This window comes from Martes martes (genome assembly GCF_963455335.1).
Source record: "Martes martes genome assembly, chromosome: 1".
NCBI classification, from domain to species: domain Eukaryota; kingdom Metazoa; phylum Chordata; class Mammalia; order Carnivora; family Mustelidae; genus Martes; species Martes martes.
Window position 1 is genome coordinate 58,012,492 of NC_137888.1, and position 22,280 is coordinate 58,034,771.

Genomic DNA, 22,280 nt, shown 5'->3' on the forward strand with positions numbered 1-22,280 from the left:
TGGCAGCAGCAGAAACTATTTTGGGAAAGAGATGTGGGAGGAATTTTGCTATGTATTACAGGCGAGGCAGAAGTGCCTTCCGTGGTTTTGAAGCCCTGGTAAGTGGGGAATTGACAACTTTCAGATAATCCCACATCGTAATTAATGTCCAGACCTATAAAGGTCGTCAGTAAAGACGGAGTTTTTAGATGCTTCAACTTAAGTCACCTAAATGGCAGAAAGAGAACTTTCCTCTGGAGATTAGCATTAGCTTCTCATGCAGATGCTGTTGAGAAGGGGTAAAATACAGCATCTGTTCCTGTCCCCCTCCTTAAGTATGCCCTTGCAGGTGGTTTTTGCATATTCCCATGTAAACTTCCTTCCCTCCTTAGAAAAATTTAAAATAAAGCAGTGAATGCTGTGCCCCCCTCCTCCAACTCCCTCCCCATAAAGCTGAGGTGGGTAGGGCTTGGCAGCTGGCAGCAGCTGCAGAGATAAATAAGCCAGGGGCTCCTGGATGGACAGGGTGCAGAAGCGCATGGGATGAGTGCCTGCCTTGGGACGAGGCCATGAGGACGGAGCTGCAGCGGGAGGCCACAAGTTCAGGCAGTGAATGGGAGGTCGGGGCTCATAGGAGCCAGTGTGATAGTCCTTTTGATCAAGCTATTGCTTTTGCAGGGGCGAAGCGGGCAAACTTTAGAGGACAGAGAAAAGTCAGCTACAACTTAAATGACTTCTGTCTTGTCATTTAATTAGTGTATCTAATGGAAACCAAGACATTATGTTGCTCTGTTTCTATTTAACTTTGCTATTGGATAGTCAGTCCTTCAACTGGTAAAGAACTGAGTACCTTCAGAATTTTGTCTTTACAAATTAGCTGCAATTAGAAATTGCAAACAGCAGCCTGGTGCTATTTTAAAATTCTCTACTTTGTTACTGGTAACCAGCTTAGAAAATGTTTTTTCTGTGGAAGGCTTTTGAATTTTTTTTCCAATGTGGTAGATGTAATCACAACAGATTTTTGTTGTTGTTGTTATCTTACTTTCTTTTCACTTTGGCCTTGGAATTAATGTGAGAGGCAGAGATGTTAAGTTCCTCACCCCAAACAGTGCTGTCGAGGTTTATGATAAACACTTCATAAATTATATCCTATTGCTCAAAAATATATAAAGAATTTACTTAAAGTCAAAACCATAAATATCCACTCGTTTTGTATGGGGAGCTTGGTGAAGAAAGAGTACCATTATAGACATCAATGGCTATATATTGATTTTTTTTAAGCATATAAACTATCATTTTATTTTCCGGTTAAATTGAATCAAAATGATCTCAGAATCTGAAATACATTGCTGTCTTTCTATCTGGACGTGACATGAAAAGTTTTTCATTTTTATGCAATATTTCTAATTCTTTATAGTTTTAATTACCCATGTGAGAAATTGGTGGAAAAGACCTTTATCTCGTGACAAGACATAAGAAGAGTACTGAAAATTTTGAGGCATGTCAAGAAAAAATTTGAAAAAAATTCAAGAAAAAAAGTCTTTTAAATTAGAAGATTCTTTAAGTAGTATTTTTCTTTTTGTGTGTCTATTTCTCTAGGATGCTAGAGATGTAACTTTAAGCTCAAGTGTTAGGTCGATAGGGATGAAAGAGCCTGATATGTTGGAGGTAGAGTGGTAGAGAAGGAAGGGGGAGTGAACATTTTTTAAAGAGGAGATTTAAAAAAAAACAACAACTTTGAAGTGTCCAGAGAACTAATAAATCAAGAAAAGGCTTACCTGGGGCTGCTACATGGGAGGATCCACACTGGGACATCCAAGGAGAGGGGACAGCCCGAATTGAGTTTGGGAAGAAAATCAGGCATTTTTCCCTGGGGTTTCACCTGGATCCTTAAACACATTCATCCAAGATGACGGAAACTCATCACCACCCACTGACTGTGGGTTTACCTGTGGGATGAAATCGCCAGCGGTCCCAGCCTCTTCGATCTTTTTCTTTGTGATTGTCTGCATTGTCACAAACTGTCTGACCGTCCCTTCTTCTATGTTCTAGGAGAGACAGCGCCTGGAGACCATCCTCAGTCTCTGTGCTGAATACACAAAGCCTGACAGTCACTTGTCCACCGGCACCACCGTAGCCGACGTGCAAAAGATCAACAAGGAGCTTGAGAAGTTGCAGCTTTCTGACGAGGAGTCCGTGTTTGAGGAAGCCGTGGTGAGCCCTGACGCCAGGTACAGGTGCCACCCGAAAGTCTCTCTCCATGATGCCGACTCGGCGGTCTTCGGGAGCGTCGGGCAGAGCGGTGCAGGCTTCCTTTCCCCCAGGAGCATCAGGAACGATGAGCTGCTCAGGGACCTCACGCCTGCCTTCCTGAAAACGTCCAGCGAGTCTGCTTATCTTAGTATCCTACCCAAGGTAAAGGCGACAGAGCAAAAAGATCAGGATTTAGGGCACGGGGCTCTGCTTCTGCTTTGGCCCAGAGATGAAAGGCTTAGTCGAACTTGTTTCCCAAAATGTTTTCAGTGAAGCTTCAGTTTAAGAGGTAATTAGCTAAATGAGGTGCAGCAAATTAGGGCGTTTCCTCTTAAGTAACAAGTGTGCGCTGTAAGAATTATAGCAATACAGAAAACTCCAAAGAAGGAAGTTTCTCTTTTCTCTGCCCCCTCCCAGTTGTACACCTGAGAAATAAACACCAAAGTGTCTTATCTGCCTTCTTCATATTTCTGTGCATATTACGGCCACAGGCATGGACGCACAGATGCAAACATACAGTGTTCTGCCCTTTTTCTTTGCCTCACTCAACATCTTGCACATTTTTGCATTTTAGTACACACAGCTCTGGCTCATTCTTTTTAATAGCTGACTAGTATTCTATTGTTTGGAAATACTATTTAAATTGTTCCTAGCTTTTTTACTAATAAAATGTATATACAGCAAATATTGTGCAAATGTATCTTCAAGTTCACTTACTAAAATTGGAATGTCTTGATCAAAGAGTTTGTATATTATTCATTCTATTTTTTTAAAGACTTTATTAATTTATTTGACAGACAGAGATCACAGGTAGGCAGAGAGGCAGGCAGAGAGAGAGGAAGGGAAGCCGGCTCTCTGGTGAGGCTCAATCCCAGGATCCTGGGATCACGACCTGAGCGGAAGGCAGAGGCTTTAACCCACTGAGCCACCCAGGCGCCCCTATGTTATTCATTTTAGTCAGTACTTGCAAATGATACTCTCAAAAGACTGCGTATTTCCAGGTGACACTTCCACCAACAGTTTGTGAGCACACCTTGTTCTCCATACACTTGCCAAGGCTGCACATTTTCAAACTTTTTCAATATACTAAATTAATTGGTGTCTAATTTGCTTGCCCTTAATTATGCATAAAGTTAGATATCTTATTTTTAGTTGTGAATTTGTGTTTTGACCCACTTACTCATGTTCTTCACCCGTTTTTTAAAAATTTCTTATCTTGTTTTTACTAAGTCGTAAGAGTTATTTGTAAGGAAATTAGTCTTTTATCATGAGTGGTCTTCCCTTTGACTTTACTTATGATATTTTTTAGATGTGTAAGTGTTTAAGATTCATATGTAGTCATTATTACTTAGTCTTCTGGTTGTATATTGATTTCAAAATGTCTTCCAAATTTGAGGATTTCTTAAATGGAATTAGAGGAAAATCTTTTGGTGTAACTTTTTTCACACAGGTTAAGATTCTTTTTTTTTTTTTTTTCTTTTTTTTAGAGAGAGAGACAGAGAGTGTGTGCAAGTGTGCAAAGAGAGGGCAGAGGGAGAGAGAGCAAGGAATCTTAAGCATGCTCCATGCCCAGTGCAGAGCCTAAGCCGGGGCTTGATCTCATGACCCCGAGATCATTACCTGAGCCAAAATCAAGAGTCAGACGCTTAACTGACTAGCTACCTAAGTGTGCCAAGAATCTTTTTTCTATGAAATTAAAATAAATTCTGCTTCTTTTCTAGAAAGGATTTAAGAGAGTGACAAAAAGATATAAGCTTTATTGGAATAAAATTAACACACCAAAAATAGTAACCGGGAGAAAAAAAACCGATGCTACAATCACAAGAATTTATTTATTTAAGTAAATAGGATTAATTAAGTAAGTAACTCAGACCATTAAGTTCAATTCTGAGATTCTTGGCAATTATAGCCAAAGAATGAAAAACAAAACAAAAAAATATATCAGTTAAATTTTTGTTGTAAGAGAATGACACAAGCTGATTAAGAGAAAGACATTATCATGTGCAACATTCTGTAATTGTTTATTACCTGGAGTATTATTCAGGAGGAGTATGTGTGTTTGTTTTGACTTTTTTACTCAGTGTTCCTCATCAGGAGTCCATCCTGGACTAACCTTCTGAGTTCTCCCAGCATCAGCATCAGGACTTGGAAATGTTCAGTCCTTCTTTCTCCTAATGACCACAATGACCTTACTCATTCTCTGTGGAAAGTACTTCCAAATAAGACATCTGTCTCCATTGCCAGAAAGTTGCAACTGTTAGAAACTAGGATGGGGGGCAGAATCAAAAGTTGGTTGTGTTCAGCAAAGTAAATGACCCACCATTTGAAAGCTTGAGCTGTTTTCATCAGCCCTTAGGCTTCCTTTGAAGTCTTGTCTCTCTTTTCATTTAAATGTCTTCCAACGTGGACTGCTGCAAGACTTCGGTAAAACAGTAAGCTGTGTGTCTCTCTCTAAGGACCATCTTTTGGGAGACAGGTTTCCTGCTGAAGAGGGCTAGGACAGGAGAGCTGCTGATGTGTAAATGGGCAGATCGTGGCGGATGTTTCTAATTGCCCAAATATGCTTTTGTGGAAAAGGACGCCTCTAAAGCTTAGAGCAACCTCCGTTGTGGCCAGACATGTAAGACTGTGCATCCTTTAGAGACAGGAAATAACAAAGGCGCCTCTGGTTACCTCGCAGCAGCTTAGGCAGGGAGTGAGGGAGGGGATGAGTTCCAAGGACGGAGGTTTGCCTGTATGACTTTTCAGAGACAGATATATGTCATCCCAGGACAGCAGATAGAAGAGTTTTTATTTTTTATTAAATGAGCATTTGTTTTGGATGCTTTTCTTCTTAGTAATCTGCTCACTAACTCATTTACTTAGCAAAGGACAGTGTTTGTTATTAATCGATCTAAGGATCAAATGCAGAGGAGAAGAATATGACAGATCCATTGATTTAAGGAAACAAAGATTTTGATGATATTTAGGAAACCTGAGACTTACTATTCTGGAACTTAGTTTTAGCGAACACATAAAGATACAGATGACCTTAGAAATATGCACATTTAATTTAATTTAATATTTTAAAGATTTACTTATTTTAGAGAGAAAAAGTGAGAGCAAAGGGGGAGGAGCAGAGGGAGAGGGAGAAAGAGACTCTCAAGCAAACTCCCCACTGAGCGTGGAGCCTGCCGCCAGGCTCAGTCTCACAATCCTTAGATCATGACCTGAACCAAAACTGAGTCAGATGCTTAACTGACTGAGCCACCCAGGCACCCTGGAATACGCTCATTTTAATTGGATTTGTGAACCTGTCTTCTGGCACCTGAGGTGAAAGCTGAGAGTAGCTCACTGTTCTTTTTTCCTGTAGTGTTAGGATGTAAGTCAAACGTACAGCACTTGTGTGTTTTGTGTAGAGCCTTGTGACCTGACTTACAAATATCGTGAAATGATCGCCATGCTTAGTTTAGGTAACATCCATCACCTCATGTCGTTATCTGAAAAAGAAAAAAAAAAAGTTCTTTTCTTTGAGAATTTTCTCCCTCTTCTCTTCTTGAGTAATCATTCTGTCTGCAGTGGACAGCTGTCACACTTGCACCTTCCTCTGGTTGCAAGGAGTTTCTAAGGAGATTTGAGGGAGAAATAAAGCAGAAACAAAGTGTCTCGTTCCTACCCTCCCTCCCCTTTCTCTGTGGAGATCGGGTTACCTCACGGATGGCATATTTGGGGATGCTCCTACGTGTGTAAACAGTACGCTCATCCCATTCCATCACCAACCATTCAGTTTTGGAATGCCGTTTGAAGATTTTACTCTTTATAAATAACAAAAAAGAACAACCATTTCCTAGATAGCACTGATGGTTATAAACAGCCTTTTAAATGGTCTATTATCAACGGTGCCCATTGCGGTCAGTTGTTTAGAAAATTGGGGTTAGACGTTTATAATCGCCACTGTCACCTTTCTTCACCCGCCACTTGCTTAGAAAGCTTAGGGTGTGGAGATTGCTCAGCTTTTGTTTGCTCTTAATGCTTGACTTCCACCAGTGAGAGATATTTTTAAACCATGCTGGCAGCTGAAACCCAATATGAAATGTTGACCCAACAGGATACTGGCCTTCTTGGGCCTTTCCTGCTAGGATTACACGTCAGTGATTTTGGAATGCCATTCACTGTTACGGGCCTTCCTCAGGCCCTAAAACAGCCACCTGAGTACTAAGACAATGAGATTCATTGTGATAAAAAGGTCAGCGGTTGTTTTATTAATTGGCAAGATACTGCATTTAAGATGGCAATTAGGAGTCTAAATGTCAAAGCGTGGAAGGCCTGCGTACCTTTGCTAATCACCCTGAGATACTGTGACATCTCAATTGCTTGATCTCCTTAAGGGGCAGTGAAGTAGGGTAAAGAATAAAGACTGTGAATAAGGAAGGCCACATGCTGGCTCTCTTCTTGAAGTTATTTTCAAGATCATTAAATAAATCAAATGAACTTCATGCGGCATACCAAATGTTAATGATTTCTTTGGTTTATATGAATATTCTTGGCACGGACTAATGAGTAATCTTCAATAATTTACTTATTGAGGCTGCTGTGTTTAATGTCCAATTGTGAAATTGTTTCATGGCTGACTTACTAATGCAAAGAAATTATTTCTTTTTCAAAAAGAGGTAAAAATTGAGTAAGTGATGTACCTCTACCCCAGCATCCCCTGACTTACAGAAAGACCGATCAGCTGATATCTAGGATAACTACCTGAAATGGCTAAAAGAGGTGATTTTCAATTCATTATATTCTCTTCTTAAAACAATAGGCAGTCCCAGTTTGTTTGTATGATCCCAAATGCTCCTTTCTTTCCTGGACACCTGTCATCACTCTGTTCAGGGGTTTAAGTATGTCCTCTCTTACTCAGTTTTTTCCTTTCTCATTCCTTCCCAAGGAACTCAAGTTTTTTTCTGTGAAGTGACCAGTGTCATATTTTGTGTCAGAAAAGCCCACTGGCCCAGTTAGTGTCTTAAACATTATACAGGAAGAAGGTGCTGTAGGATAAAGACAGTAAGTAACGTGTGAGCACAAGAAGTGAAACATGAATTAATGTCATATTAAGTGTATAGCTTTCAGCAATTTTGGGAATCACAACAGTAATAAGGCCTGTATTATCCTGGTCATTCGCTTCAAGGAACACTGAGGTGAGAGGGGCCAAGCGTATCGTGCCCTTGCTTTTCCACTATGTGTTGGAAAGGAGACAAATAAGCATGAATGCCCATTCACAGATAACCCTAGTGGTGGGACCCAGGATATGGCTAGAGATTCGGGAAACTGTTGTAGGAGCAGTGCTTACTTGGAGATGGGAAAGAATATGGAGCTTGGAGTGAACGTAGCATCATGCCCAAGAGATCCCTGAGGAAGATGTCACAAAGTCTTGTCTAGCTTCTAGTTCTTTGCTGTGCCAAACTTTTCTCTACGACCTTAAGAGAAGTCACTACAATCTCTATGGACCACAACTTCCTCATCTGTACCAACCTAGTTATTTCAACTTCAAAAGAATATGAATGGGTGAATTTAATTTGGTTTGTATGAGGTAACTTAAGACCCTCACTGCTGAGGATTTGTGGGAAAATGCAGAATTGCAACAGAACAATCACAAGGATGCTTTTAGAATCCAAAGAGGCACTGAGACAGTGAAACCCCAGACTTCCTACTGGTGTATAAATTGGGCAATTCTGGAATTGAAGTGTGAATAGCCCTTTTCTGTGTTGATTAATTGCAGACCCCTGAGGGTATAAACGAAGAACAAAGGATTCAGGAATTGGCAGCAATGGAAGAGACCCGGATAGCAATTCTGAATAACCTCGAGGAACTTGAACAAAAAATCAAAGATATCAATGACCAGATGGATGAATCTTCCAGAGAGGTATAAAACAGGAATTGGTGTTTTACCCCTCTCTTTTTTCTCACTTTCCTTTAGGTTAAAAATATCACTGCCTATTAAGGCATAGGCTTTGGAAGCAGAATACATAGAAATCAACATGAGTTAGTATTTTCTTTCCGTGGGTCCATGTTAAAGTAAAAATACCTTTTTAAAAAAAGTTTTTTTCCTTGTTTTTTTTTTCTTAAGTCAGATGAGACATTTTACTTTTTAAAGATTTCATTTATTTTTTTGACAGACATAGATAAAGCGAGAGAAGGAACACAAGCAGGGGGAGTGGGAGAGGGAGATCAGGCTTCCCCTGGAGCAGGGAACCTGATGTGGGGCTCAATGCCAGGACCCTGGGATCATGACCTGAGCCGAAGGCAGATGCTTAATGACTGAGCCACCCAGCCGCCCCAGATGAGGCTTTTTTGATGTATTTTGGGTATAGCCAATTTTGTCTTAACTAGTGTATGCTTTCTGACTTGCTACAGATCTGTCAATTGAGGTCCCATATATTTAGATGTCCATGTTCAAATCCAACAAACATTTCCTGAGTATGCTTACTATGAGCTGGACATCGTGTTGGAATATAGGGGGTTTTATATATGAAGAAAACATAGACCCAGCTTTCTAGAGTTTTGCAAACCAGAGAAGAGACAGACACATAGTCTATTATATAATAAGAGAAAGGGGCCATTTTCATACTAACTCCATGGAGTGAGAAGGAGCAAATGATTCTGCCTACCATGTATATACTCACAGATGATGCAGACAGCTATAAGTGGAAGGGGACTGCTCACCTGTCATTTTATCCACAGACCCTGGATGTCCCTCCTGCTGGCATTGCTAGGAATGCATCGCTTGCATGCTGGGCTGGGTGTAATTTTCACTTCCCAATCTCTGTGGACAAAGACAGACACAGCTGCTCCCAAGATGGTTTGTGCTTGAGTCTGAATGTGAGCAAATAGGCAAAATATTATTGAGAAATTAGCAGAAAGGGAGTTATAGTAGAAAAATTAAATGATAGATAGATTTCTTAGTAAATATATTGTGGGCTGTCCAGCTTTCTTATATAGGAATTCTGAGTCTCACCTAAACTCTCTGGAGTGTTCTCTAGAGCCTACAGTCTGGCTGATACCGTAGTACTTTTTGAAATTTGTGGCTGTTAAAAATGCACCTCTAAAGTGGGCAATTGAGAATCTCTCTGAAGGTGAAACACCTCTGAGCTTTGTTTTATGTCCTCAGTTGGATATGGAATGTGCTCTTTTGGATGGAGAACAGAAATCCGAAACAACTGAACTCATGAAAGAGAAGGAAATTTTGGATCATCTAAATCGGAAAATAGCAGAACTGGAAAAGAACATCGTTGGTGAAAAGACCAAGGTAAGAGAAAAGTATATTTGAATGCAATTTTTAGGGGCAATATGGTGGTTCCATTTGGTCAAATTTAGATGTTGTATGAATTCCCATGGCTTGGGATTTGTGTGTCATGTTCCAGGAGACAATGGTACTAGAGGAAAGTCTTAAGATGAGGTAAGTTCTTCACAAAGAACTGTCAGGGATTGAGCCGTGGATGCTAAGGGACTAGAGCCCATAGAACTTTCAAGTTGATATTCCTGACAGCTTAACCTACTTGAGATGAGTGAATCACTTTTTTCCAACAGGCTTTCGGCTCTTCTGATTGTGTTGTGTTTTTTAAAGATTTATTTTTAGCATAAGAAGTTTATTCTTAATCATTTGTATCCTGTGGGGATGACTTAAGCACATTCAACTGCTGTTGCCTTTTTTCTTTTTCATTTCTCTATTTATTAAGAATTTGAATGGGAACCATTCATTGCCCCTGTCCTGACTTACCATTGTCTTCAGTGCAAGGGCACTGCTCTTTGACAAATGCACTGGAGTTGTCAGGCAATCCTCACACACTGCCAGGTGGAAAATATCCATGAAACACGGTTGACACTTACCTTGGAAAAGGTCTCACTCATACATTTCAGGCCACAACCTGAATATTAGCTGATACCTACTAGGGCAAGTGGGAAAAATTACTTGCAGCTTTTAGAATTCAGGGTTGTAGTCGGGTTTTTGTCTGTTTATTTGTTTATTTCCTCTGGGAAATATTTTACTTTTCTCTCACATTTTGAGTTAGTTACAGCTAACCTAAGCCTAAAAAAATGAAATTCCAGTTTCGGAGGGAAAACGCAAATGAACTTTGAACATATTTCTTCCTTGCTCACTATCTTCTCCGCTAAGTTGAGAAAAAGGGAAAAAAAATCAGTTTGAGTAAGTTCTGGTGGGTAATATGTGGAAAGGATTTTTGCTGAATGTGGCTTCCTTTTTAGGCTTTTCTTTGTTTGAGACCTATAAATAAGGGCATTTGATCTTGGTGCCAGAGAATGAGCTCAAAGTGATATTGTCAGAAATTGATGTCAGACTAACAGCTACACATCAATTTCTTGCTTGCCTGCTTGTCGAGATTAACTACCCAGCTTTTTCACATTAAGTTTTATGTATATTCTTCTAGCTCCAGACTTTGAAATAGCAAAGAATCCATTTGGGTAGTTGGTATATTTTTCCTTAAAAGCCCAAAACCAAGTCAAAGGATTGATTGTCTAGATCTGCAGTAAAGGACGCTTCTGGTTTTCCAAGATTCTGCACTGGTAACAACAAGAAACTGTGGGAACCATGAGATGTCTTTGTTTGGGGTGCTTGTTAGTATTTATTTTTATGTCCTACTGGTAAACTTGTGGGACAGAAGAATGGGTATCATGTTCTCTATGAGACTTTCTGCCGTCCTTATCCATGTAGTTATTAATCTTTTTGTAGTCGACACATGGCATGGCCTGAAAATTCTATTTGTCTCCATCATGAGCATGAGACACAAAAGCGAAGCAAGTGGTTTCAATGCTTAATCCCACCTCTCAGGGAAAGTCGTGTTATATTCTGTGGCTCTAAAGGAGAGGTGGATCTCCATGGACATGGATAGAAACAAGAAAGGAGGCCACCTCCATCCTTCCTATTATTGTTCTTGTAAGCTTGACAGAGGCTCTGCATAGGAGAGAGGACACGGGGGGCTTGAAGTAAAGGACCGACTCATGCAGCTGTTAGGGTATACGTTAGTCTTAGAAAGTGGGATTACTGTCTGTCATCACAGGGTGTGAAAAGTGGCAGAAACTGGCTTTGAGTGAGAGATTCCAGAGAAGAACAAGGGAAGTAGAAACAGACCGGTTATACATATTTTTAGTTATGATGTTGTATTCTGGTTATGCTGTTATACGTATTTTTGACCACCAAACTCATATAGAGATTCAGTACCACTTGGTGGCATTTTCAAATAAATTTATACTGTCTTATGACACAGCTGTTTCACACTTTCACTCTGTTGAAACCAATGATCCATTTTCCTCCCACCGAGATGACCTTACCAGCTACTTCCCTGAGAAATCGAATCGGTTCCATCCCTTCCCCACTAAGGAGGGTTCTCTCCCCCCTTCAAAGATAAGTGGCTTGGGATGTGCTCTGGGTATCATTCCATCCCGCCGTCTCCAGGTCAGCTCTTCTGTACCCCACTTCCCTAGCCTTCCCCTCTTTGCTGAACTTTAACTGCCAACATGCCAACATTATTTTTACATTTTATTATTATTAAAAAACAAACTACCTTCCAGCTATTGCCTTATCTCATTTCTCTTCATCAGGGCCGTGCTTTTCAAACAGTGTTCTTCCTATACTGTGGGCCCTCTTCCTCAGTTCCTAATTACCCACCGCCCAACTCCAGTTGGTTTAGGTCCCCACTTCTCCATCAGATTTGTCCCTGGTAAGATGATAAAAGACTTCCATGCTGCCCAACCCACTGCAAGTTTTTTAGTCCCCTTGTGATCAGATGTCCTGAGCAGCATTCAAGACAGGGGACAACCCTTTTTCTTTGTACTTGCCCCTCCTCACCCTGCTCCTTGGCCTCCGGGTGCCTCCTCTTCTGGCTTTCTTTGTCTTTCTCTTACTCATTCTCTCTGGTTTTTCCAACTCGAGTTCCCTTTTCTTATTTCTCTGTCTCTATAAAACCAGTTGTTAGAGTGTTTGTCTCCAATCTGAACCCTCTTCTCTTGTATTCTCATGTTCTCTTATAGCCATGGCGCCCCATGACCTGTAAACGCTGGTGACAGTCGAGTGCATGTCTTAGCCTACAACACTTTCCCGAACATCTGATTCAGATCCTGCAGCCTACCTGACGTCCACACTTAGACAGTTCACACCTATTGCCGACTCAATGCTCCTAACGAACTCTTGATCTTCTCCTTCCCCTTGTCTTCTACACACCTCCCCACCAATCCTGTTCTTCCTCCAGTTTTCCCAGGCCAGGAGATGGCCTCTCCAGCCACCTCTATGTCCAAATGGTAACCTGGAAGTCAGTCCTGACACTTCTTTCTCCATCTCCCTCTCATTGAGAGTTCTTAATTATTTCAGCTTCTCTGCATCTCCACTAACAGCATTCTCTTCTAAACCATCAGAATCTCTTCTTTCCTTCCATTTCCACTTACCTCCCTTTAGTTCATTCTCTTCACAGCAGCCAGAGCGATTTTTAAAAATATATAAAGTAGATCCTATCACTCTGATTTGTGTTCCACCGTATTTTATATAAATTTTATATATTTGTATTGTGGGCCTTCATCACTCCCCCCATCCTTCACACCATGTGCGTGCTGACCTTCTTTCTATTTGTTAAAGAGCCCCCCACCTCCTGCCAGGTCTGTTTCCTTGCAGACCTATTTCCCATACCTGGAATTCCTTTCCCATATTCCGTATCTTGTCTGGTCTATCTTTCGGGGCTTAGGTTCATTGTTAGCTCTCCAGAAAAGTCCTTTCAGACCCTTCCAGTCTCGATTATGTTCACCCCGTTGTTCTTTGAGTCCCTGTACAAATCCCATTTCGTACTTTACGTGTGTTTCGGGCTTCTTAGGTATGGATTTCCCACTCTGGCATGTGACATAGAGACAGGCGGTGCTCTCTACTGTTTACCAGCTCAGAGCACGGGCTAGCATACCACCCAGCATGCTTCGGCAATACTGTCCTTAGATCTCTGCTAACAACAAGCCCTTAGCAGAAACACGGAGCCAGACACCTGCGCGAGAGCTCCGCGCTGCCAAGTTCAGGCCATCTGGGATGGTGTGCTTCAGTGCACATGCCAGTGGGCCCGCCGTCACGCGGCCAGCCCAGCGGGAGTGCAAGACAGAAGGAGGAAGTGGCCTCTGCCCTTTGGGATCTCGTTTCCTTTTCCACACACCTGTTGCTGCTGTCGGAAACTGGCATGAGAAAACCAAAACCTGGAAAGATATCCCCGCCGGGCAAGCTCCACCTCAGATGTGGGTAACACGTCCTGTAAGCCTGGCCCTACTCTTTTGGAGACAAGGCCTGGAGCCATAGGAGGAAGGCTTACTGACACCTCAGATTTCCAATACTGGTGTGAAAGGATCGACATCCTTCCCTTGGCACTCGAGGCCGGTCCTTGCTATTATTTCTCTTAAGTGATTTGGGGACTGTCATTCTGTTTTAGCTAGTTGGTAATAAATTAATATACAGGTGTCACTCACTTTTTGAAAGTTCACGTTACGATGCTTCACACTTACCAAAGACCTCCGTTAGCACCTGTTTTCGCTGAGAGAAATCCGAAGAGGATTTCCGCTTTTATGCAAAATGGCGGTGAGAAGTGAGCCTAGCGTTCAGCGTGTGTAAAGCCTTCAGCGCGTGTGCTGCCGGGAGTGCGCCCTCACACCCCCAGCAGCCAGAGTGGCGCCACCTAGTCCCCTGCCTGGGAACTACAGCAGCATCTCCGCATCCAGCAGCCGTAGCTTCCAGCTGTGTCTGTGGACATCTGTGCTTTATCTGCATTTACTTGGTGCATTTGCTAGATGAGCAAGATGTGTCCTAAGGTATCAGAAAAGCCGAAGAGAAGTTATTTTGGGGCTCTGGGAAGGCTTAACATTTTTTCCATATAAATTACTGGTAATTGCTTCTTTGCTTTATACCATTTCAGCTTAGGAAAGGTTTCATAGGAGCGCTCCACTTTCAGACACAGAGGGGAACCTGAATGTTATAGATGACTTATTTATTATACGTTACCATCTAAAATATAAACAGTCTAAAATGCAGACAACAGAAAATATAGACAATGTATTCAATTATATATTTATTGAACATTTTTGCGGTGGCTCCCTGAGCTGACTTTTCTCTGCCCTTATGGGTTCCACAGTCAAAAGCATCAAGAAGCCCATTTCCATGTGGCTCTGAGCTAAGTGCTCAGACGGTAGCCGCATCACAAATAGAGTCTTTATGAACATAGATAAACCCTGAACAAATATAAGTACCCAACTCGAATGTAAGTCCAGAGAGGATATTTATTGGATGAAAGTCAGCAAAGAGGCCATAGTGTTTTCCTGGGGCTAGTAAAAGGAGAGAGAATTGTTAACCTCTGCCCCAGTGAACTGATTCAGTTTAATGAGCTTGGTGACAAAGCGGAGAAGCCACCAGGACCATGAAGCTCAGTGCTGGCAGAGGCCTGGTTGTGGACTTGGCTTCCCTTTTGCCGCTCTCCAAGCCCACGGCCAAGCCCAGCTGAGGCCACAGCTGAGCAGGCACACCTCCATTTGTTTAGGTCAGTTTTCCTTCTGTCTTTGCCTCATTCTGACTGCAATAAGAATTCCAGACTAAAAATATTTTCCCAATTTCCTTTACTTTATTATGAAGGAATTTCCATTTCCTCTATGATGATTGTCTATGTCTCATCTCTGCTTCTTTGGCATACAAAAATCCATAGTCAGTTGTCCTGAAATTCAGTAAAATGGTTAAGGAAAGAGCTCTGTGTCCGTAGTCTTGTTGCAGAGTCTTTCCGTTACCCAGACGCTCATCATAAAGCTCAGCCACTCTTTGTTTTAGGATCTGTCCTCACACAGATGGATTATGGTATTTTGTTGCCATCCTGGCCTGTACTTGTTTATAACTAAACAGGCTTAAAGGTGTGAATTGAAGCTTAAATCACTCCACCCCATATAACTCGTGCCACAGAGAAATCTTAAGCTATTTGACTAATTCTCCTACTTGAAGCATGTATCATTGTATCTAAAATGGTTACGTTTTATTCCCACATTATTATCTTGCCAAGGTACCTGTTACTTCCTCTCCACCCATCGTTCAGAGCCAGGGGAAGACAGAGAGCCTGGCCCAGAATTCCTTAGCAGAGTGTTAATGCTTCTGGAGTGCATAACATTTGCCAAGTCACAGGCGGTGTTCAGAAGGGACCCAGCCCTTCCCGTGCCTCTTTCTTACATTTCAAAGTTAGCTGGAGGAAGTGGAAGAGTATCTTGGGATTTGGGGACTCAGTCAACAGGATTCCAGATTAGGGTTCTTTTTTCTGGTGGTTGTTTGATTATAGAAATCCCTAGTGTTCTGATTGCCCAGTTTTTTCCACACTAAACTAATCCATCAATTGTGTAATTGAAATGTCAAAGCTAAAGGAAAAAAAAATCTGCAGAAAGAAGTATAAGGATGTGCCTCTATAGAGGCATGTAGAGAATGAGTTCTCAGCTTTCCAGCATTCATTGACACAGGTCCATATTCTTTTCTCTGCAATTCTAAAATCTGAAAAGTTTCTTTTTTGGGGGGGGGGGGATCATTTTGTAAGATTAGCACCAAAATTTAGTTGGTTACGAAACCTGACTTTGACTGATATTCACACTTGTGTAAATATTCATAAGTAGTTGCAGAAATAGAAATGTGTTTGATTATAGGTACTGGCCCAGACCTTACTGGAAATGCCTTTTAATATGTGCTATATGAACTGCATTACCTCTATAAAATTGAGAATGTTCTGAAATCTGGAACACATCTGGCCTTAAGAATTTCAGATAAGTGATTATGGACCTAAAACAATAGCCTAATCTCTGAACCCATGAGGATGCCTACCTCCCAAACCACAGGGTTTAGGAACTAGAAGGAAAAGTAATCTCAGGATATATGGAAAGAACTTCAGGTTGACTGTGCTTAGAAATGCTGGCTTAGGTACTGAATGAATTTAAACACGTCACTGCATCAACTCCAAACCTGACCCAATGTTTCATGAAACACACGCACGTACTTAGCATGTGCTGGGTTGTGTGCTAAACGTTTGGGAATTACAAAGATGGACCTTAAGTTTTAAGAAAATCTTTATTAAGCTAACTGAGTTGCCAGATTCAGCAAATAAATAAGTAAATAAATAACCTGTATACACCCCATCCTATATATATTCATATTTATATATAATAAAATATATAGGATGCTCAGGTACATTTGAATTTCAGATAAACAGAGAATAAAGTTTGGTGTAATTAAGCCCTAAGCATTATTTGGGACATACTTATATTAAAAGATAATTTGTCATTCATCTGAAATTCTAAGTTAATGGAGTGTCCTCTGTTTTATCTGGCAGCCTCACAAGCTAATAAAGTAAGCATCTTTTCAGAGTAATCTTGAACCATCTGCTTACCAAATATTACTTAGATGTGGTAAAATTATGTCTTCACTGGGATTCAGGAATTTTCTGTGTAATACTGAAATTCAAATAGAGCCAACAAGTTAAATTTCAATTCCTTCCTTCAAGAATACAATTCAAAAGAGAGAAACTTGTTACTGTCTTCTAACCACATTGCCAGCAAAGTGGTCCCATGATGAGCTTTGGATCATTAAGTTCATTAAAGATCATTGGTAATTCTTGTGTACAAGTTCAAGTTAGTTAAGGTAAACTCACGCACACTCCTGATCATCTGTCTGACTAGAAGACAGTCATTTTGCATCTGAGCTTGAAATGCATCCTTCCTCTCTGAATGTGCATTGGATATTGGAATCTCATGGTACAGTTTTTGTTTGGTTTACTTGAGGCATTTAATCTGAATGTAAAAATTCGTACAATTGGAGTGTCACTTGTAAAAGGCCCTTTTATACTATGAAGTGAAGGCACTAACCCAAATATTTGAAGAGCACTCTTTGGTGCCTTGAATATTAATGTCCCGTGTCTTCATTTAAAAAATCGAATTGTTGTTAATTGCCTTTGCCTCTCCACATCATCCTGGGTAGCTCATTCGGGCGTTCCCAACCTGGCTGTATATGAGAAAACATGGAGGGATTTTTTTAAAATGCTCATACCCTATTTTGCTCTTGAATGTCTGATTGCATGGAGACTTGGAAAATAGTATATTTTAAAGTTTACCCAGATTTGTCTAATGTGCAGTCCAGACTAAGAACCACAGAGCTAACTGGACCATACTTCATGAGGACACGGATCAGGCGCCCTCTTTTCTTTCTTTCTTTCCTTTTTTTTTTTTTTAAAGATTTTATTTATTATTTATTTGACAGAGAAAGCACAGCAGAGGGAGAGGGAGAAGCAGCCCCCCACTAAGCAGGGACCTCGATGTGGGGCTCAATCCTAGGGCCCTGGGATCATGACCTGAGCTAAAGGCAGACATTTAACCAACTGAGCAACCTTGGCAATCCATGCTCCCTCTTTTCTCTACTTATGGTCCCTGAGTGAGTGAATAAACAACTCAAATGAATACAAACCCGATTTTATATACTGATTTCTGCTTTAATTTGCTGTGAATAATTACTGTTGGTTATATATATACTTTAGGAACATCAGTCTTAAACATAAAGAAAGGGCAGAATCTGGCAATGAATTTGTGACCCACATGGCTTTTGCCAGTACGTAATGACAAATCCGTGCAAGAGCAGTGCGAACAGAAGCAGCCACATCTCTGGTGAAGTCACATTCTGTGCCTCGTTTTACAAATGCCCACTTGTGCATCTGGGTTTTCCTGGAGTGTTCCAATTCCTTGTCATCTGACTTTTTCAGTAAACTTAAATCTGTTCAACTTAATACAAATTTATTACATTTGCTCATTAAAATTTAATAAATTTATTGAAAATTTAATTTAAATCTTATTTAATTTAAAATTCATTACAAGTCACTTAAATACACTTGTTTCTTGAAAACAGATTCATGAATCCTAAAAAAAAAAAAAAAAGTTAAGCTCTCTGCCAACTTGGCCTTTAGAAATTGTTTTTTAGAATTTAGAAATTTAAAATTTTTTAGAATTTAGAATTTAGAATTCTTTTTTAGAATTTAGAAATTGTTGAGCCTGTAAGAATTGTAATAGGCAAGTGTACCAGTTTAAATCCAGGGAAAGGAAATAACAGCCGGTTTTTCTATTTTGCATGTCAAAGCAAGAATCCCTGAACCCTGAAATGCTATCTAATTTGTCCATATACTTGTCTTCACCATAGAAGGTCATATTTTCAGGTCTAATTAACGAGTTGCCTGAGCTAATTTTCCTTTGAAAACTTTCTGGGCAATAAATAGAAAGTAGGAATATTAATTTCTTTCTGGCTTGAGTTGGCCAACTGGCTGGCCTGGGCGTGATATCACGTCTCTGGTCGTCCATGATTGATGGCCAGGCTCACCTGCTACTGGTCCTTTCATCCTTGCCCTTTACTTCCTTTGCCCTCGCTTTGGCCCCACTGAGCTTTTGCTCTGAGACCCAAGTCTTGCTCATAGCATTACCCGTAAACCAGAGAAGCAAAAGGTTCTGATGGTGCCCTCTTGCATTAGTCTTCTCACTGCCGCCTTGTACGGAATTGCAAAACATTTTGAGCACCTCAGAAGGAAGGCGTTATGTAAACATAAGGTACTTTTTGTTCGTTATCTGTGCTCATTAGTAGTAATACGAAATGGGGAGCTCAGAGGACTAGTTTGGCTATTTCTTCAGATTTGAGACTCGTGTTTCAGGCCAGTGCCTCTCCATATAATCAAATATCGTATCAATGTGCTCTGTCAAATGTAACTTTAAATTTTACAGTTTTGCACATTTGGTATTTAAGGGGATTGGATAGTTTTCTTTCTTGCTTTTTTGCTTTCTTTGTTTCTCTTTTTTAACTTTCTTCTTGGAACTAGAATTGGTGCAAAATCCAGTGCTACAGTATCTACAAATAGAACTCTTTTTGGATAAAATTCTTTTGCTGTGTAAATAGGGCAATCTTTGATCCACGCACAGAAGAAATAACACCTTTTTTAATCCAAAGGACGACTGGTGTTCTGTATTGCTGGCTGTATTAAAGGGAAAAAATGATTCATTCTGAAACTAAAGGCTGAATCTGACTGGTCCTTGAAGATTCAGCTTTCCTGTGAATGAACACGTGATGATCCTTCACTCTATGTTCCAAGCCATTGCCCCTCTCCACCTCCTGCACTGGGGGGCTGCACAAGCTATTGCCCCTCTCCACCTCCTGCACTGGGGGGCTGCACAGGGTGTACACTTGCCAGAAAAGATGGAGGAAGTTTTCTGAATAGTCTGCAAAAGTTTGACTTGCGGAAACATTTTATTTTTATTTATTTATTTTTTTAGAGATTTTATTTATTCATCTGAGAGAGAGAGAGAGGGAGAGAAGGCACGAGCAGAGGGGAGAGGCAGAGGGAGAAGCAAGCAGACTCCCCAGTGAGCTGGCAGCCTGAGGACTCAGGGGATAGGGACTTGATCCCAGGACCTGGAGATCAAGACCAGAGCTGAAGGCGGACACTTAACCCATCTGAGGCACCCAGGGGCCCCTGCAGAAACATTTTTAATTTGGTAGATAAAGTAGGATTACTTCCGTATTTAATCATTTTGAGGGTAAAAAACTGCACTTCTAAACCTAAATACGTGGGACGCCTGGTGGCTCAGTTGTTAAGCGTCTGCCTTCTGCTCGGTTCATCATCCCAGGGTCCTGGGATCGAGTCCCTTGTTGGGCTCCCTGCTCAGCTGGAAGCATGCTTCTTCCTCTCCCCACCCCCCACACTCCCCTGCTTATGTTCCTCTCTCGCTGTCTCTCTTTCTCTGTCAAATAAATAAATAAAATATTTAAAACAAAACAAAACAAACAAAAACTAAATACACATTTCTAAAAGGCCCTTGACATTTAGAAATTTTCTGCCAGGGGCGCCTGGGTGGCTCAGTCCTTAAGTGTCTGCCTTCGGCTCTGGTCATGATCCCAGGGTCCTGGGTTCAAGCCCCACATCGGGCTCCCTGGTCTGCGGGAAGCCTGCTTCTCCCTCTCCCTCTGCTGCTCCCTCTGCTTGTGTTCCCTCTCTCGCTGTGTCTCTGTCTGTGAAATAAATTTTTAAAACTCTTTAAAAAAAAAAAAGAAATTTTCTGTCAAAAATGGACACCTAAGTGAACTTGTATAGCTATTTATGTCCTATAGTTTTCCTTAAACCATAGCCTCTTTTATAAAGAATCTAAAGATATGTTTACACGGGAAATCATGGCCATTTGGATGAAGAAATTATAGTAAGTATAATTTTATGGGACTGTTTGAGAGCTGCATCCTTAAAAAAAAAATCCTTCTCTGATCAAGCTTAGAGCCAGTTTTATTGCTGTCTGCAGTTAGGGTGAATGAGACAAGGAGAGTAAGGGGGTGGTCACTGTGCTTACTGAGGGCCAAATCATGATAGTGCTTCATGAAGTGCTTTTTTAAAAATGATTTTATTTATTCATTTGAGAGAGAGTAAGAGAGAGAATGAGAATGAACAGGGAGAATGGGAGAGGGAGAAGAAGTAGCAGACTCCCCACTGGGCAGGGATCCTGACCCCAAGTCCCTGGGATCATGACCTGAGCCGAAGGCAGACGCTTAACCAACTGAGCCACCCAGGCGCCCCTCATGAAGAGCTTCTGTGTAGGCTGACAGAGTTACAACAGGGGAGAATCAGGTCTAAAATTTGCTTCAGGGCTTTAGAGCATCATAAAGGGCACCCAGGTTGGGAAGACAGGCACTAAATAGGTTGGAGTATTGTTTCTCAATTTAAAAGGTGACATGGAAGGCCATGTAATCACTATTAGAGGATTTGCCTGGTGGACCCCGGAGAATGTCCAGCGTCCCTCTGGACTGTGTGACTGGGGAAGGATTTAGTGTTTTCTCCACGTTTCTCTTCTATTTTCTGACACCTGGGTGTTCTCTCCTTTTTTCCACAGTCCATGTTTCAAGTATTTTTTATATCCATGAATGTAGAGAAGTCTTCATCTCCACAGTAAATGTCACATGTCGGTGTCTCTACACTGCGTGATATGCCTCCCTTCGCTGCTTTGTCAGGCTTGCCTCCTTCCCTGCTCTCTCAGCCTTAGAATCAGATTTTCTAATTGCTTAAGCTTTGAAGTTTGCCAGATAGCTAGACCTATTTCAGGTGACCAGGATGTCAACTAGTGTACCTGGCATGCTTCTGGTCTGAAAATAAAATTACAGTAATTTCCAAAGCTTGCTTAACAAATGCCGTGAGCAGATTGGACCGCGACTATACTTGAGGTAAATGCCGGCTTTCCTTTGCCTTGGTCTCTGCCAACGGACTCTTTGTAAGGCTATCTTATAAATTTGGTTGGCATTTCTTTTGTCCTTTGTTGACCATTGATCAGCTTCTTCCCACTTTAAACATGGTGGCAGGAAGGAAGGAAGGAAGTCAGTCAGTCAGTCATTGTCAGTACCCAGTGATGTGGACCGTGTTTTAAGAATACAGAAATGGGGCTCTCTTGTCTTTACTTCCACTTCCACCCCCTTATTTTAATCATTAACTAGGTATGTTTCTACATGCATAGGATATAGTGCGTGTGTGTGCGTGTGTGTGTGTGTGTGTGTGTGTGTGTGTGTGTGTGGGTTGGTGTTATCCTTGGGAAATGTTCACTAATACCTGCTTTGGGTGTGAAGGTAATTTCTATTCTTCTATTTTCTGATTTCTGAACTTCAGGAGAAGGTAAAGCTTGATGCTGAAAGGGAAAAACTAGAGAGGCTTCAGGAGCTTTACTCCGAGCAGAAGACCCAGCTGGACAATTGTCCTGAGTCCATGAGGGAACAATTACAACAACAACTGAAGAGGGTCAGTAGTAAACAGGAATGCGCCAGTTGTTTTTTTGTTTTTCGGTGTTTTTTTCAATAAAGTTCCACTTACCTGTGACTTCCTACTTCACACAGCTTAAATTTGCATAAGTTCTGGTCATTAGATACTTTTTAAATAGAAATATGCATGCTGATAGTATATATTATTTTATGCTATTCAGACAATTCCTTGTTAGAATCCTTCACTAATTTATAATGCAAAAAAATAGTTCTGGAG

General features: G+C 41.1%; 1 protein-coding gene across 8 annotated transcripts in view; it reads left to right on the forward strand.

Moving 5' to 3' along the window:
• Positions 1–22,280, forward strand: part of PHLDB2 (pleckstrin homology like domain family B member 2) — a 217,749-nt gene that overhangs the window by 151,251 nt on the left and 44,218 nt on the right. For 6 of the 8 annotated variants that reach the window (XM_080801637.1, XM_080801638.1, XM_080801639.1 and 3 more), the window contains exons 4-7: positions 2,032–2,394; positions 7,982–8,125; positions 9,371–9,508; positions 21,915–22,043. In XM_080801637.1, coding sequence (XP_080657763.1) covers positions 2,032–2,394; positions 7,982–8,125; positions 9,371–9,508; positions 21,915–22,043 — 774 coding nt within the window. The remainder of the gene's footprint in view (positions 1–2,031; positions 2,395–7,981; positions 8,126–9,370; positions 9,509–21,914; positions 22,044–22,280) is intronic. The other 2 variants (XM_080801642.1, XM_080801644.1) reach the window with 1 other exon arrangement.